Genomic DNA, 17,860 nt, shown 5'->3' with positions numbered 1-17,860 from the left:
ATGCATTCGTACCCGTGATTTCTCCTTTCTGCACCGTGAAGGGTATGACCAGACTGAAGGGACGCAGCACGGGTTCCACCCCGTCCACGGGGACGATGGGATCATCGGTGGCCTAAAGCAGAACCAGAGAGTCACTGAGAACGTACTGAGCTGTGGGATCTGGGCCAGAGAGAGGAGGAGCAGCAGGGTTGGAGAGAAGCTGACGGTTTTAAACTGGTGTGAAACCAGTTAAATCAGGCCGAAAAGTGCTGAAAATCAGGTGAAGGGAACAAAAACTACCCAAGAAATTAGACAAAGTTAAGAAAAAACAAGTTTAAAAGGCAAAGAGAATAAGAAATGATCCGAAATAAAAATAGAAATAAATAAAAAGATCGTCAAAAACGGACAAGAAGACAAAAATAAAAGATTAAACTAAAAGAGCTTCGAAGAGCAGCCGATGAACTGCAGCAGCATGCTGAGCCGATCAATGAGAAGAGGAATCAATGAGGGGATCTGGACGTTATCGACTGTGTCGGCGATGGAGGAGCGAGGGTGGAGGAGGGCGGATGGAGGGTGGAGGAGGAAGATGGAGGGAGGGTGGAGGGACTGGGGGAAGAAGATGGAGGAAGGAGGGTGGAAGGAGGATTGAGGAGGGAGGGTGGAGGAGGGAGGGTGGAGGAGGGCAGATGGAGGGTGGAGGAGGAAGATGGAGGAAGATGGAGAGACTGGGGGAGGAAGATGGAGGGACTGGGGGAGGAAGATGGAGGGACTGGGGAGGAAGATGGAGGGACTGGGGGACAAGGGTGGAGGAGGGCGGAGGGAGGATGGAGGAGGGAGGAAGATGGAGGAGGAAGATGGAGGGACTGGGGGGAGGAGGAAGATGGAGGAGGGAGGAGGAAGATGGAGGAGGGAAGGACTGGGGGAGGGTGGAGGGAGGGCGGAGGGAGGATGGAGGAGGGAGGAAGATGGAGGAGGAAGATGGAGGGACTGGGGGGAGGAGGAAGATGGAGGAGGGAGGAGGAAGATGGAGGAGGGAAGGACTGGGGGAGGGTGGAGGGAGGGCGGATGGAGGGTGGAGGGTGGAGGAGGGAGGGTGGAGGAGGGCGGATGGAGGGTGGAGGAGGAAGATGGAGGGACTGGGGAGGAAGATGGAGGGACTGGGGGACAAGGGTGGAGGAGGGCGGAGGGAGGATGGAGGAGGGAGGAAGATGGAGGAAGATGGAGAGACTGGGGGACAAGGGTGGAGGAGGGCGGAGGAAGTTTGGAGGAGGGAGGAGGAAGATGGAGGAGGATGATGGAGGGACTGGGGAGGAAGATGGAGGGACTGGGGGACAAGGGTGGAGGAGGGCGGAGGGAGGATGGAGGAGGGAGGAAGATGGAGGAAGATGGAGAGACTGGGGGAGGAAGATGGAGGGACTGGGGGACAAGGGTGGAGGAGGGCGGAGGAAGTTTGGAGGAGGGAGGAGGAAGATGGAGGAGGATGATGGAGGGACTGGGGAGGAAGATGGAGGGACTGGGGGACAAGGGTGGAGGAGGGCGGAGGGAGGATGGAGGAGGGAGGAAGATGGAGGAAGATGGAGAGACTGGGGGAGGAAGATGGAGGGACTGGGGGGAGGAGGAAGATGGAGGAGGGAGGAGGAAGATGGAGGAGGGAAGGACTGGGGGAGGATGGAGGGAGGGCGGATGGAGGGTGGAGGAGGGAGGGTGGAGGAGGGCGGATGGAGGGTGGAGGAGGAAGATGGAGGGACTGGGGAGGAAGATGGAGGGACTGGGGGACAAGGGTGGAGGAGGGCGGAGGAAGGATGGAGGAGGGAGGAGGAAGATGGAGGAGGATGATGGAGGGACTGGGGAGGAAGATGGAGGGACTGGGGGACAAGGGTGGAGGAGGGCGGAGGGAGGATGGAGGAGGGAGGAGGAAGATGGAGGAGGATGATGGAGGGACTGGGGAGGAAGATGGAGGGACTGGGGGAATAGGGTGGAGGAGGGCGGAGGGAGGATGGAGGAGGGAGGAAGATGGAGGAGGAAGATGGAGGGACTGGGGGGAGGAGGAAGATGGAGGAGGGAAGGACTGGGGGACGAGGGTGGAGGAGGGAGGTGGAGGGTGGAGGGTGGAGGAGGGCGGAGGAAGATGGGGGAGGGAGGGTGGAGAGACTGGGGAGGAAGATGGAGAGACTGGGGAGGAAGATGGAGGAGGAAGATGGAGGGACTGGGGGACAAGGGTGGAGGAGGGCGGAGGGAGGATGGAGGCTGGAGGAGGGCGGAGGAGGAAGATGGAGGGACTGGGGGGAGGAGGAAGATAAAGGAGGGAGGGTGGAGGAGGGAGGTGGAGGGTGGAGGAGGGCGGAGGAAGATGGAGGAAGATGATGGAGGGACTATGGATGGATGGAGGGTGGATGGAGGATGGCGGGTGTAGCGGGTCGGTTTTCAGATAAACAGCAGAGGAAGTGAATGTGATACCCAGTGAGGGGAGAAGCCCACGAAGGGCGAGTAGGACGGCTGTAACTGAAGCTGGTCACATGGTTCCTCTATTATTGGGATGGAGTCACCCGCCTGACGGAGGACAAGGTGGAGCGGTTAGAGCCAAACAGAAAAATAAACAAACAGAAAGAAACACGAGTCCTGAACCCTGAAACAGCTGAGGGGGAACACTTATGATCATATGAAATATATAATAATATCTGTGTTGATTCTTCTCGTTTCCATGGTGACGGAGGAAAATGGTCACTCTCCAGCGGCTCCAAACCTGAGCGACTCGATCTACTCGCAGTTTAAACCAGGTCCATCAAAGGAACAACCTGCAGGATGGGAGCTTCAAACCGGAGCAGCCGGCGCCAGCAGACGGCGGGACTCACCACCACGTGGAACGGGCTGTTGGGGATGTGTTCCCCGCCGAAACGGATGGTGATGACGTACTTCCCGGGTTCTGGAGCAGTGTAGTAGATGTCGAAGGTCCCGTCTGCGTTCTCCACCACGTCCACGTCCAGCTCCGCCCCGTCTGGGGTCGACACCTTGCAGGTGACTTTGCCTTTCCCAGCAGCCTTTGCGTCCACCGTGATGACGGTCTCCTCGCCGATCTGGATGGTCGGACCGAGACCTGAACCTGATAAGATGGACATGACAGACAGGAGCTGGTTGAAGCTGGTTGGTTACTTTACTCCATGCTAACTTCACTGAGGTTGGTTCCTTTACTCCATGCTAACTTCACTGAGGTTGGTTACTTTACTCCATGCTAACTTCACTGAGGTCGGTTACTTTACTCCATGCTAACTTCACTGAGGTTGGTTACTTTACTTCATGCTAACTTCACTGAGGTTGGTTACTTTACTCCATGCTAACTTCACTGAGGTTGGTTGCTTTACTCCATGCTAACTTCACTGAGGTTGGTTACTTTACTCCATGCTAACTTCACTGAGGTTGGTTCCTTTACTCCATGCTAACTTCACTGAGGTTGGTTACTTTACTCCATGCTAACTTCACTGAGGTCGGTTACTTTACTCCATGCTAACTTCACTGAGGTTGGTTACTTTACTTCATGCTAACTTCACTGAGGTTGGTTACTTTACTCCATGCTAACTTCACTGAGGTTGGTTGCTTTACTCCATGCTAACTTCACTGAGGTTGGTTACTTTACTCCATGCTAACTTCACTGAGGTTGGTTACTTTACTCCATGCTAACTTCACAGAGGTTGGTTCCTTTACTCCATGCTAACTTCACTGAGGTTGGTTCCTTTACTCCATGCTAACTTCACTGAGGTTGGTTACTTTACTCCACGCTAACTTCACTGAGGTTGGTTACTTTACTTCATGCTAACTTCACTGAGGTTGGTTACTTTACTCCATGCTAACTTCACTGAGGTTGGTTACTTTACTCCATGCTAACTTCACAGAGGTTGGTTACTTTACTCCATGCTAACTTCACTGAGGTTGGTTACTTTACTTCATGCTAACTTCCCTGAGGTTGGTTACTTTACTCCATGCTAACTTCCCTGAGGTTGGTTACTTTACTCCATGCTAACTTCACAGAGGTTGGTTACTTTACTCCATGCTAACTTCACTGAGGTTGGTTACTTTACTCCATGCTAACTTCACTGAGGTTGGTTACTTTACTCCATGCTAACTTCACTGAGGTTGGTTGCTTTACTCCATGCTAACTTCACTGAGGTTGGTTACTTTACTCCATGCTAACTTCACTGAGGTTGGTTACTTTACTTCATGCTAACTTCACTGAGGTTGGTTCCTTTACTCCATGCTAACTTCACAGAGGTTGGTTACTTTACTTCATGCTAACTTCACTGAGGTTGGTTGCTTTACTCCATGCTAACTTCACTGAGGTTGGTTGCTTTACTCCATGCTAACTTCACAGAGGTTGGTTACTTTACTCCATGCTAACTTCACTGAGGCTGGTTACTTTACTCCATGCTAACTTCACTGAGGTTGGTTACTTTACTCCATGCTAACTTCACTGAGGCTGGTTACTTTACTCCATGCTAACTTCACTGAGGTTGGTTACTTTACTCCATGCTAACTTCACTGAGGCTGGTTACTTTACTCCATGCTAACTTCACTGAGGCTGGTTACTTTACTCCATGCTAACTTCACTGAGGTTGGTTACTTTACTCCGTGCTAACTTCACTGAGGTTGGGTACTTTACTCCATGCTAACTTCACTGAGGTTGGTTACTTTACTCCATGCTAACTTGACTGAGGTTGGTTGCTTTACTCCATGCTAACTTCACTGAGGTTGGTTACTTTACTCCATGCTAACTTCACTGAGGTTGGTTACTTTACTTCATGCTAACTTCACTGAGGTTGGTTACTTTACTCCATGCTAACTTCACTGAGGTTGGTTACTTTACTCCATGCTAACTTCACTGAGGTTGGTTGCTTTACTCCATGCTAACTTCACTGAGGTTGGTTACTTTACTCCATGCTAACTTCACTGAGGTTTACTCCATGCTAACTTCACTGAGGTTGGTTACTTTACTTCATGCTAACTTCACTGAGGTTGGTTGCTTTACTCCATGCTAACTTCACTGAGGTTGGTTACTTTACTCCATGCTAACTTCACTGAGGTTGGTTACTTTACTCCATGCTAACTTCACTGAGGTTGGTTACTTTACTCCATGCTAACTTCACAGAGGTTGGTTACTTTACTCCATGCTAACTTCACTGAGGTTGGTTCCTTTACTCCATGCTAACTTCACAGAGGTTGGTTACTTTACTCCATGCTAACTTCACTGAGGTTGGTTACTTTACTCCATGCTAACTTCACTGAGGTCGGTTCCTTTACTCCATGCTAACTTCACAGAGGTTGGTTACTTTACTTCATGCTAACTTCACTGAGGTTGGTTACTTTACTCCATGCTAACTTCACAGAGGTTGGTTACTTTACTCCATGCTAACTTCACTGAGGTTGGTTACTTTACTCCATGCTAACTTCACTGAGGTTGGTTGCTTTACTCCATGCTAACTTCACAGAGGTTGGTTACTTTACTCCATGCTAACTTCACAGAGGTTGGTTCCTTTACTCCATGCTAACTTCACAGAGGTTGGTTACTTTACTTCATGCTAACTTCACTGAGGTTGGTTACTTTACTCCATGCTAACTTCACTGAGGTTGGTTACTTTACTCCATGCTAACTTCACTGAGGTTGGTTGACCAACACAGATGAGCCAATGGACACAGAACATATTCAGACTGCTTTCCCATACTCTTACTCTTACTTACCGAGTCCGTGTCCTCCGATCGACACTGCAGGAAACAACAACACAGTCAGTGAGGTCAGCAGCTTATAAACTGATGTGACCGATGTACAGAGCAGTGGGAGGAGCCTAACCTGTGACCAGACACTTGCTGGCGTCTCCAGAAGGCACAGCGTGGATCCGGTAAGGCGAGTACGGGATCTCGTCTCCCCCGTACTTGATGGTGATCGTGTAGCGTCCCGTCATGTCGGGTACGTAGGACACCGTGTACGTCCCGTCTCTGTTGTCTCTGATGTTCGCCTTTTTGGGTTTTCCCTCTGGGTCCTGGGGACACGTGGACAGGAAGTTAGTGGTGTTACAGCAAACAACGACCCGGTGATGTCACTGGTCTCCCACCATCTGCCACCAGGTAAAACCAACCCTGACTCTGGTTAGGTGAGACTTTATGTCTGCCCTTTTGATTAAAGAGATCATCTTGCTGTTGTCAGGTTTGTATTCCAGGTTTTTCTGCTTTGACTTCATGGCATCACCATGAAACATTGGTACAGAAAGCTTACATAATGGACCAATCAGAGCCGACTGGGGGGGTCGTTAAGTTTTAGTTTCTATAAGAAGAATCTATGCCAAAAAACTGATAATATCAGGAAGAACTATGTTTAATTAGTGTCTAATTGCTTAGCTGAATGAGCCGTTTAAATGAAGAAAGTGGAGGAATCATTACATATTTGAGTAATGGAGGCTCCAGCTTAAATAAAGCACGAACAGACAATGGTGCCTGAATCATTTTGTTGTTGGCGAGGGGACAGACTCACTAATGACTGCTACCTGCAGCCTAAGAGCTTGAATAAGTTCCATATCTCACCCAAAAGACTGTAAACTGACACCAACTAGTTTAGACCTGAAGAAGGCTTTCAAATAAAAACATCTTCGAGATTCTAGAAACATTAGTCTTGTAGCTCTATTCAAACTCTTAGGCTTACTTTGACCTGGGAGACTGGGAATCTACACGATATGTTGCCTTACACTTTGGGGAGAACACCCTCAGCATTGTGCAGGAGTATGAGAGGATATCAGGAACCACCTGCATTTTAATCTGGAATACAGAGCTTAAACTGTTAAAGGCTCAAAGCTTCTTAGTGAAAGAATAACACAGGCTGGAAGATGGATCTGAGCCCCCAGAACCTTTCGGTGCAATACTATCAAAGAGGAGGTCTATGGCCTCTTTGAAAAGCCTCACTATCCCAACACGGGATGTCTAAGAAAAGCCAAAAGTGGAGATTCCAATGCAGTCAATCACATGAGGACATGAAGACACTACAGTCATTGAGAAGCCCTGGAAAAAACTCATCAGAGGGGGATCTCACCCAACCAGAGAAGAAAGTCTTAGCCATAGGACTCAAATGTACCATTTCAGCAGCTACCCAGTGGTGGCCCTCAGCCCGGCCACTGAATCTGAGATCAGGGATAACTACGTGTGAAGGTGACTGCAGCCTCCTCTAGTCCTAAAACTCCTCTTTCTAACCTCACACCACAGGAAAGGAAGGCACCCCCCAGCAGAGACCCAAACATCACCATTTTACCAGCAGACAGAAGAAGATGCACCACCTACTCGGCTCTGAAAAGGGACCCAACAAGCAGCTATCAGCAGCTATGAGCTGGTACTCCCCACCGTCCAGAGGAGAACCGAAAAAGCCTTTCAGGTGATCTTCAAGATCCAAGAAAAATACGTTCAGTTGCTCCAACTCTGACACATTTGTCCAGTTTGACCACTAGATGGCAGTAGTTGCTAAACATTGCTACTCTGGAGGTACTCAAACCCCTCCACCATGTTAAGGTGGCGATTCTACAAAAGAGTCTTGTGAAAAAAGAGCTTTCAGTCTGAATAAGTGACTAAATTCATAAAGTTCAACTCTTTTACAGACACAGAGGGATTCAAATATCCAGCTCTCAGCTCAGCTTTCCCTCTAAAACCACCAAATGCTGCAGATGTGGGAGTACACAGATGCTTTTCGGTGTTTAAAGATGATGTGAGAGCCACGGATTTGATTACAGATGTCAGAAACAGCTGTAAAAACTTCCTCTGTGACAGAAGATATGTGAAAGGAAGCACCAGAAGCCGGGATGGCTGCTGATGGTTTGAGAGCAGTGCTGTTACTCACATGTTCACACGGGATCTAACTCTATGCACTGCAGCGGGGTTGGAACTGGGTTTATGAAGCAGTCCGGTTAGTGGAGGACTGAAAACCACATCTGTCTGTTAGCTCATTCAGCAAACTGGATGGAGTCAGTCCACATGTAGACCACAGGGGGGGGGAGGACGGAGGGGTGGAGGTAGGAAAATTCAGCTTCGAAATATCTAAAATGGTTCCAGTTCATAGAGGTGCTGCTGGTTTATTATGAAAGCAGCTGAACATGCAGAGCTTTAGCCTTCATCTTGAGGTACTGAGAAGCTCTGAAGGATGTTGGGTATCTGCTGATGAGAATAATGTGATGTGATTGGGGGAATTCCTAAAATATAATAAAAACTTATTATTAGTTTAAATAATTTAACAGAATTTACTCCAGTGTCCTCACAGACCAATTTCATTGTATTTAGAAAACAGAAACAAATCTAGAATTTGACGCAGAAATCCATCCATTCATTTTCTATCCCTTCTCCATGACTGGATTGTGGGGGCAACACTGAGACCTCCCTCTCCCAGCCACCTCTTCCTGTCCTGGGACTGCCCAGAGGTCTCCTCCCAGTGGGACAAGTCTGGATCACCTCCCCTGGGAGGCGTCCAGAAGTCATCCTAGATGCCCAAACTACCTCAACTGGCTTCCTCCAATAGGGAGGAGCAGCGGCTCAGAACACCTCCTGGATGGCCGATCTTCTCACCCTATCTATGAGGGTGAGCCCAGGACATCTCAATCCCTTCCCACAGCTCATGGGTTAGGGACTAGGGACTAGTCTAGTCTAGGGACTAGTCCCTAACTTAAACAGCTCATGGGTTAGGGACTAGTCTAGTCTAGGGACTAGTCCCTAACTTAAACAGCTCATGGGTTAGGGACTAGTCTAGTCTAGGGACTAGTCCCTAACTTAAACAGCTCATGACCACAGATCAACAGATTCTGGCCCAGTTCTCTCTTCACCACGATAGACAACGTCCACATCACTGCAAATCCACTCATCCCCCGACTTCTGAACAAGACCCTAGGCTACTTAAACTTCTTCAACTGAGGAAACCCCAACTTGGAGTGCATAATCTACAAATTATTTACAAATAAGTCAGAGGACCATGGCCTCAGACTTGGAGGAGCTAATTCTGGTCCTGGCTGCTTCACACTCAGTACCTGCTGGAGGTCATTTGGACTGATAAAACCAGTCACAAAAAGCAACATTCCTGAGCCAATCAAACTGGAAACCCTCAGCCCCTTGGAAGTTTTGTTTTCCATGAAACTCATGAATAGAATCAGTGACAAATAACAGACCTGGTAGAGTCCAACACTCACCAGAAACCAGTTTAACTTACTGCCAGCGATCTGAACAAAGCTCCCACTGTGGTAAGTTCTGGGCCTGATGTTCCACACCCCTGAAGCACCTCCCATAGGACTCCATGAGGGATATGTTTATGCATTTTATCCAAAGCAACTTACAGGTAGGCAGGTAGGGTAAGGGGGTCTTGCCTAAGGACCCTACTGGAGATAGTTCCTTTCATGGAGGGGATTTGAACCCAGATCTCCCAAATGAAAGATGGCAATCATACCACTATGCTATCCAGTCCAGTTCTTAAGCCTTCTCCATGTCCATAAAACCCTGGCAGGGTGAACATCCACTCACCCTACAGTATCCTTTCAAAGGTCCAGTGTTCCATGACCAGAATTAAAACCCTGACTATCTGCCGGACTCTTCTCTCCAGCATAGACTTTCTGAAAAGTGTGATCTCCCTGGAACACACCCTCTGGTCAGCTTCTTTAAAAACAGGCACCACCAACCCAGAGGCACTTGCTCAGACCTCAGATGTGTCAACCAAGACAGCTCATCAACACCCAGAGCCTCAAGGAGCTCAGGCCAGATGTCCTGTTGCCCCGTGATGCTGAACTGTACCTCAGTGACCTGTAATATCACCCAATAAAAGCTGCTCTGTTTCCCATTGTGGTCCCTTTTAATGACTCCTTTCAATGGTAACTAATAGTTGCACTTTTTCAGAGGAATCTGTATCCAGCCAGACTCCCTGAATCTGTTCCCAATATCCTGCTCTGTAGATGCTGAAAGACCAAAGTTCTTTCCAGTCTGACTCTGAGGAATATTTCCTGAACTTATTGATGATTCTCTGATGGAGTTTGGCCCAAAGCGGTGAGCCACGACCCGTCCTTGTTGGAGAGGCTGAACCTTTGGTGGAAGCTGCTTTTATACCCAATCCTGACACCCTCACCTGGCAGCAGGTAACCTGCTGGTTGGAGAAGCTCCAGAAGCTGTTGCTGTGGATTCTATAAACTTTCTGTCTTTATTTGGCTCCAGAACAACTTTTACTGCTGCTTCAGATTCTACTTTTGGTTCTTTTGGTCGGTGAAGACTCTGAGAATCAGTTCTGTGGACATGTTTCAGCTTTTTAAAGTACAGATGGGAGGGTTTTGTCACCCAGGATCTGATCTAAAAGCAAGTATAAATAAAGATTTCAACTCCTAGCCCAATCACCTGATCACAGATGTCGGTTTTTACAGATAACTTTCACTGAGACTCTGAGAATCAGTTCTTTGTTCTTCTATCTAAAGCTCAGTGAAAGTACAAAGTTACAGTTTATTTGCATTTTAAATGGGGTTTGAATTCACTCAAACTTGGGTTTATTTAGTTTAAGCTGGTTTTTGTTTGTTTTAGATAAAGAAAAAGAGTAAAAATTGGACCTCGGATCCTCGGATGTTAACTGGGATTAATCGACAACATCCACACTTTTAATAGCTGATAATATTGATGATTATCATCGGTGCAGAAAACAATATAAACCAAACCAAACGACTCCCGTCTGAATCAGTGACAAAGCTGTTTGTTTAATCTCTGATTTAAGGGAACGAGGAGGCAGCGGCGGAGGGGGGGAGGGTAAGGATAGGTGTGAGATGAGGTGAAAGAGGGAAGGAGGTGAAGGCCTTACGCAGCCTCTCTTCAGAATACTGAAGGGGATGGTTTTCTTTACTATATGAGTCTCCCACACCCTCCTGCCCCAGTCCTCCACAAACACCGAGGCCTCGTGCCTGCACCCGTCCGGGTCCTGCAGCGACAGCAACAAGCCGGCAGTTTGGGAGGGAATCGGGATTAAAAGAAGCAGATACACATCACAGAAGAGACACCTGGGGGTAAGGCTACTCCTCCATTACCTGCTTTACTCAATAGTCTCTTGTTAAATCAGAATTCATTGTGACATTTTGGTTGATGAAGTCATCATTCACAGTTCTGACAGCGTAAATCAGGATGGACATCGATGTTCTGAAGACCTGAGATGGATTGGGAGATGCCGCTATCATTTGTGGAGGCAGTGACTCACCAGTATCTGGACTGTGAGCAGTCCCTCCCCAGCATCTCTGGCATCTATGGTGAACTCAACCGGCAGACTGGCTGGGACTCCGGCAGCATTCAGACCTGGACCGCTGGCCCGAACTTTACTGGCATCGTGAGCTGGTAATGTTTTGATCTTGAAAGGACTGAGAGAAAGCAGTTTGAGAGGTTACGTCCCAACCAGAGGGCTCAGGATTTGTAGGAGTCAGTCTTTCAGCACCAACCTGCGTGGGACCTCCTGGTCGGCATACTTTACGCACACCGTGTAAGGGCCGTCATTGGCGGGAGTGTAGTTGACCGTGTGAGTGCCGCCACCGTTGTCTGTGATGCTGATCGGCTCGACTACACCTGGTGACAAACCAGAGGGTGAAAAACATGGGAATAGAAACTACAGACCATTCGGCACTCGATAAAGGCAAGTTAAAGATGAGATGCTCTGCTTTCTCTTGCAGTTTCAACCAACCTGAGGTCTGATTCTCTGTTAGAGACACGTTTTGACCAGCTTGAATGCAGCTTCATGTCTGAAGGTTGATCCTTTTGGATCAGACAGACTGCTTCTGGTTTTTAAACATATCCGGGACTGGATTGCCACCTTCCATGTGGGAGATCTGGGTTCAAATCCCCTGCATGAAAGGTATTGTCTCCAGTAGGGGTCCTTAGGCAAGACCCCCTTACCCTACCTGCCTACCTTTAAGTCGCTCTGGATGAAAGCTAAATGCATAAACATAAACATGTCTGGTTAGTCTCCATAGCAACCAGAGCTGGTACTGCTCTTGAACTGTGTTTTATGCTGAGAGTCAGTTATAAGGCTGTTTGGACAAAAATAACTGGTTCCAGATTAGATGCTGGCTCTGAAAAAGTTGTTAGAGACACGTTTTGACCAGCTTGAATGAGATATATGTGTCAGACTGGTCAGAGTTAGTCTCATATTCCTGCAGCTTCATGTCTGAAGGTTGATCCTTTTGGATCAGACAGACTGCAGGCCATACTGCTTCTGGTTTTTAAACATATCCGGGACTGGATTGCCACCTTTCATGTGGGAGATCTGGGTTCAAATCCCCTCCATGAAAGGTATTGTCTCCAGTAGGAGTCCTTAGGCAAGACCCCCCTTACCCTATCTGCCTACCTGTAAGTCGCTCTGGATGAAAGCTAAATGCATAAACATAAACATGTCTGGTTAGTCTCCATAGCAACCAGAGCTGGTACTGCTCTTGAACTGTGTTTTATGCTGAGAGTCAGTTATAAGGCTGTTTGGACAAAAATAACTGGTTCCAGATTAGATGCTGGCTCTGAAAAAGTTGTTAGAGACACGTTTTGACCGGCTTGAATGAGATATATGTTTCAGACAGACTGCTTCTGGTTTTTAAACATATCTGGGACTGGATTGCCACCTTTCATGTGGGAGATCTGGGTTCAAATCCCCTGCATGAAAGGTATTGTCTCCAGTAGGGGTCCTTAGGCAAGACCCCCTTACCCTACCTGCCTACCTTTAAGTCGCTCTGGATGAAAGCTAAATGCATAAACATAAACATGTCTGGTTAGTCTCCATAGCAACCAGAGCTGGTACTGCTCTTGAACTGTGTTTTATGCTGAGAGTCAGTTATAAGGCTGTTTGGACAAAAATAACTGGTTCCAGATTAGATGCTGGCTCTGAAAAAGTTGTTAGAGACACGTTTTGACCAGCTTGAATGAGATATATGTGTCAGACTGGTCAGAGTTAGTCTCATATTCCTGCAGCTTCATGTCTGAAGGTTGATCCTTTTGGATCAGACAGACTGCAGGCCACACTGCTTCTGGTTTTTAAACATATCCGGGACTGGATTGCCACCTTTCATGTGGGAGATCTGGGTTCAAATCCCCTCCATGAAAGGTATTGTCTCCAGTAGGGGTCCTTAGGCAAGACCCCCCTTACCCTATCTGCCTACCTGTAAGTCGCTCTGGATGAAAGCTAAATGCATAAACATAAACATGTCTGGTTAGTCTCCATAGCAACCAGAGCTGGTACTGCTCTTGAACTGTGTTTTATGCTGAGAGTCAGTTATAAGGCTGTTTGGACAAAAATAACTGGTTCCAGATTAGATGCTGGCTCTGAAAAAGTTGTTAGAGACACGTTTTGACCGGCTTGAATGAGATATATGTTTCAGACAGACTGCTTCTGGTTTTTAAACATATCTGGGACTGGATTGCCACCTTTCATGTGGGAGATCTGGGTTCAAATCCCCTGCATGAAAGGTATTGTCTCCAGTAGGGGTCCTTAGGCAAGACCCCCTTACCCTACCTGCCTACCTTTAAGTCGCTCTGGATGAAAGCTAAATGCATAAACATAAACATGTCTGGTTAGTCTCCATAGCAACCAGAGCTGGTACTGCTCTTGAACTGTGTTTTATGCTGAGAGTCAGTTATAAGGCTGTTTGGACAAAAATAACTGGTTCCAGATTAGATGCTGGCTCTGAAAAAGTTGTTAGAGACACGTTTTGACCAGCTTGAATGAGATATATGTGTCAGACTGGTCAGAGTTAGTCTCATATTCCTGCAGCTTCATGTCTGAAGGTTGATCCTTTTGGATCAGACAGACTGCAGGCCACACTGCTTCTGGTTTTTAAACATATCCGGGACTGGATTGCCACCTTTCATGTGGGAGATCTGGGTTCAAATCCCCTCCATGAAAGGTATTGTCTCCAGTAGGGGTCCTTAGGCAAGACCCCCCTTACCCTATCTGCCTACCTGTAAGTCGCTCTGGATGAAAGCTAAATGCATAAACATAAACATGTCTGGTTAGTCTCCATAGCAACCAGAGCTGGTACTGCTCTTGAACTGTGTTTTATGCTGAGAGTCAGTTATAAGGCTGTTTGGACAAAAATAACTGGTTCCAGATTAGATGCTGGCTCTGAAAAAGTTGTTAGAGACACGTTTTGACCGGCTTGAATGAGATATATGCTTCAGACAGACTGCAGGCCACACTGCTTCTGGTTTTTAAACATGTCTGGTTAGTCTCCATAGCAACCAGAGCTGGTACTGCTCTTGAACTGTGTTTTATGCTGAGAGTCAGTTATAAGGCTGTTTGGACAAAAATAACTGGTTCCAGATTAGATGCTGGCTCTGAAAAAGACTTCGTTATTAAGTGTATTGAGTGTTTATTGAGACTAAATGCATTGTCTCTGGCATTGTAAAGAAACCAAACCAACATCTCATTCATCAACTGAACTTAATCTATACGCTGACTATCTGATACGATCCTTCTGCTGGCGTTACCATTAGTCATGTGGCATTAAAAGGCCTGATTCTGTCAAGGAGACACAGGCTTTGGCTTCAGTTTGGGGCCTTTCAGAACTCACAGTGAACCTATTCTTGGTTTCAGCTTGACTGACATAATTTCTCTCGATCTCAGGAAGGTGACTTTTCGTCAGCATTAGAATCGGCTGTATTGTGACGGCCTTTGAACCCTTTGAAGTTAGTTGGAGGGCAGATGGCCTTACCTGTTGGCCCAAACAGTTGGACCTCCAGGGGTGCCACCCCTGCCTTGCTGCTGTCCACAGTGAAGGTCTGAGGAACATGAACTCGGACTCCACTGCCCAGACCAGGACCCGAACACCTCACCTTACTGGGATCAACCAGTTCTCGCACCGGGACACGAAATGGGCTTCCTGCAAGAAAAAGAGCGGACTCAATGAAGTCTGGACCTGACAGTAGGTGCCAGAGGTTAGTGGTGTGATGGATCCTCACCCGGGATGGGAAGACCCCCGAAGGTGATGTTGACATCGTATTCTCCAGGAGTGAAGGGGATGTACTCAACACTGCAGCTACCATCTTTGTTGTCTTTACACGACATCTTCGCCTCCGATGGACCCTCAATGGCCAGACCAAGACCTCCGGTGCCTGCACCCCTGAGCATGACATCGAGCAGAAGTCTAAGTCCCAAACATTCAGATTTCGGTTAATCGAGAAACAGTGAGACAGTACCTGGTCTCGACAGTGAAGCGGTTCGATTTGTTCACCAGCCCCTCCTCCAGACCAGGACCAAAGGCTCGGACTCGACTGGGATCGCAGCCCTCGGTCACCGACACCCTGAAGGGACTCTTTGGAACCGAGATCTCATCAAAGAGAACTTCAATGAGGTGCAAACCTGCAGTCAGACACAAAAGAGTCCATGATACAAGTAACAGGTCTAACCACAGGCTGCTGGTTTGTAGACTTTGGAAACGTTGAGTTCAACCATTTTGGTTTATTGAGTAGCTGTTTCCCAGCATAGTCACGCCTTGATGAGTTAAAGAAGCCCCGAAACCAGCGACTGAGACCATGAACTCATCAAATAAATGTTCACTGTGGTCTCAAGTCAGGGCGGAGGTGGAGTCACTTTCTCATAGACTCCAACGTAATCTTCTTTCATACAGCCTATGGTTTGAACCTGCTCTACAGCGCCCCCCGGAGCCTGGACTCCTGACGCTGCACTTTAATGTATCAACTATTAACTTAAAGTTAATAAAAAAAACTGTTGTTGTTTTGTAACTAACGATGGTTTCCTCCTAAACTGTTTTCATTGGGCAATCACTCTGGACAAACAGTGTTTTACAATCATTTACGTTTAAATGGAAGATTGTAAAATGAGGTGGAAAGAGTCCCAGAATAGCAGCATCTGTTTAGACGTGTGAATTAATGTTTCTTTGCCAGCAGGATATTTATTTAGAGGTATATTATCCACAGCAGGAGCTCCTTCTCTGATTACAGAAACCACTGGGCAGTTAAGGGGTTGGAACCAGCAACCTTTCAGTATTTTTTGAGCTTCAGACAGAGATCCACTTTCCATTAAAATTCTAGCCAAACTGAAGCCTGCGCCGAGTATTTCTGTCCCACAATGCACTGGGCTCCAGCATGTCACACATTACTATCAGTGGAAAACCATCTGCTGCCTGCAGACAGACTGCAGCTATTAATACCATTAAGCTTACCCTGACCTCCTCTCACTGCTGCTTGGTGCATCCGTTCATTTCAGCTGATTTAACCGATGTATTTTCTGGGTGTAAACATTCCACAATCTGAAGCCACAACTGTCTCCTTTTTACTGCCACAGAGGCAAAACAGAAGCTTTATGAGAGCCACACAGCTCGTTACTTCACAGTCATGAAGTGCTGCAGTGGAAAAACATCCATAAAGCAGCAGCAGCACACCTCCTTCTGTTCACTCTGCTGAGGAACTGTGGCTGGACTCATTCAACAGTCCACAAACTGTGACCGCCACACCTCCTGAATCACACAGCAGTGCAAGCTGGACAAAGGCCTCACCGTCCTCGAAAGGTGTGTACTCCACCCTGTAGGTCCCGTCTCCCTTGTCGGTGATGTAGGCGTCCGTGTTGGCGCCGGACGGGTTGGAGATGTCGACTTTGATATGGCTGCCCCCGCTTTTGTAGTGAGCTCGGACGTCCACGATGAAATGGGTTGTAACTTCCCTCAGGACACCTGTGAGAAGATGAAAAAAACTCTTAGACATTTCTGCTGCACCTTTATTTTATTGAATAATTGGAACACAATTATACAGCAAAGACACAAAGGAAATCACCACCAACAGAATACAAAAATAACCACCAACAGAAAAAAAAACAAACCACCAACAGAACACAAAAAACCACCAACAGACACAAAATCACCACCAAAAGAATAAAAAACCTCCACCAACGGAATACAAAACCTCCACCAACAGAATAAAAAAAACCACCAACAGACTCAAAATCTCCACCAACAGAAAAAAAAAACCACCAACAGAATAAAAAAAACCACCAACAGACTCAAAATTACCACCAACAGAATAAAAAACCACCAACAGAATACAAAATTACCACCAACAGAATAAAAAACCACCAACAGAATACAAAAAACCACCAACAGACACAAAACCTCCACCAACAGAATAAAAAAAACCACCAACAGACTCAAAATTACCACCAACAGAATAAAAAACCACCAACAGAATAAAAAAACCACCAACAGACACAAAATCACCACCAACAGACACAAAATCACCACCAACAGAATACAAAACCTCCACCAACAGAATACAAAAAACCACCAACAGACACAAAACCTCCACCAACAGAATAAAAAAACCCACCAACAGACTCAAAATTACCACCAACAGAATAAAAAACCACCAACAGAATACAAAAAACCACCAACAGACACAAAATCACCACCAACAGAATACAAAACCTCCACTAACAGACACAAAATCACCACCAACAGACACAAAATCACCACCAACGGAATACAAAATCACCACCAACAGAGTAAAAAATAACCACCAACAGAAAAAAAAAAACCACCAACAGAATAAAAAAAACCACCAACAGACTCAAAATCTCCACCAACAGAAAAAAAACCCACCAACAGAATACAAAAAACCACCAACAGACACAAAACCTCCACCAACAGAATAAAAAAAACCACCAACAGACTCAAAATTACCACCAACAGAATAAAAAACCACCAACAGAATACAAAAAACCACCAACAGACACAAAATCACCACCAACAGAATACAAAACCTCCACTAACAGACACAAAATCACCACCAACAGACACAAAATCACCACCAACAGAATACAAAACCTCCACCAACAGAATACAAAAAACCACCAACAGACACAAAACCTCCACCA

General features: G+C 47.0%; 1 protein-coding gene across 6 annotated transcripts in view; it reads right to left on the bottom strand.

The window, feature by feature from the left end:
• Positions 1 to 17,860, bottom strand: part of LOC140282617 (filamin-C-like) — a 123,898-nt gene that overhangs the window by 48,313 nt on the left and 57,725 nt on the right. For 3 of the 6 annotated variants that reach the window (XM_072377116.1, XM_072377115.1, XM_072377117.1), the window contains 10 exons: positions 16,491 to 16,664; positions 15,172 to 15,334; positions 14,935 to 15,095; positions 14,688 to 14,855; positions 11,436 to 11,559; positions 11,201 to 11,357; positions 5,816 to 6,005; positions 5,707 to 5,730; positions 2,832 to 3,079; positions 13 to 112 (listed from right to left, as the gene is read on the bottom strand). In XM_072377116.1, the coding sequence (XP_072233217.1) occupies positions 13 to 112; positions 2,832 to 3,079; positions 5,707 to 5,730; positions 5,816 to 6,005; positions 11,201 to 11,357; positions 11,436 to 11,559; positions 14,688 to 14,855; positions 14,935 to 15,095; positions 15,172 to 15,334; positions 16,491 to 16,664 (1,509 nt within the window). Of the gene's footprint in view, positions 1 to 12; positions 113 to 2,436; positions 2,530 to 2,831; positions 3,080 to 5,706; positions 5,731 to 5,815; positions 6,006 to 10,810; positions 10,928 to 11,200; positions 11,358 to 11,435; positions 11,560 to 14,687; positions 14,856 to 14,934; positions 15,096 to 15,171; positions 15,335 to 16,490; positions 16,665 to 17,860 lie in introns of all 6 variants that reach the window. The other 3 variants (XM_072377113.1, XM_072377114.1, XM_072377112.1) reach the window with 2 other exon arrangements.

This window comes from Leuresthes tenuis, unplaced genomic scaffold (genome assembly GCF_036924035.1).
Source record: "Leuresthes tenuis unplaced genomic scaffold, fLeuTen1.0.hap1 SCAF_23, whole genome shotgun sequence".
Taxonomy (NCBI): Eukaryota; Metazoa; Chordata; class Actinopteri; order Atheriniformes; family Atherinopsidae; genus Leuresthes; species Leuresthes tenuis.
Note: the sequence above shows the minus strand (reverse complement) of the source record. Positions and strands in the feature narration are given on the sequence as shown.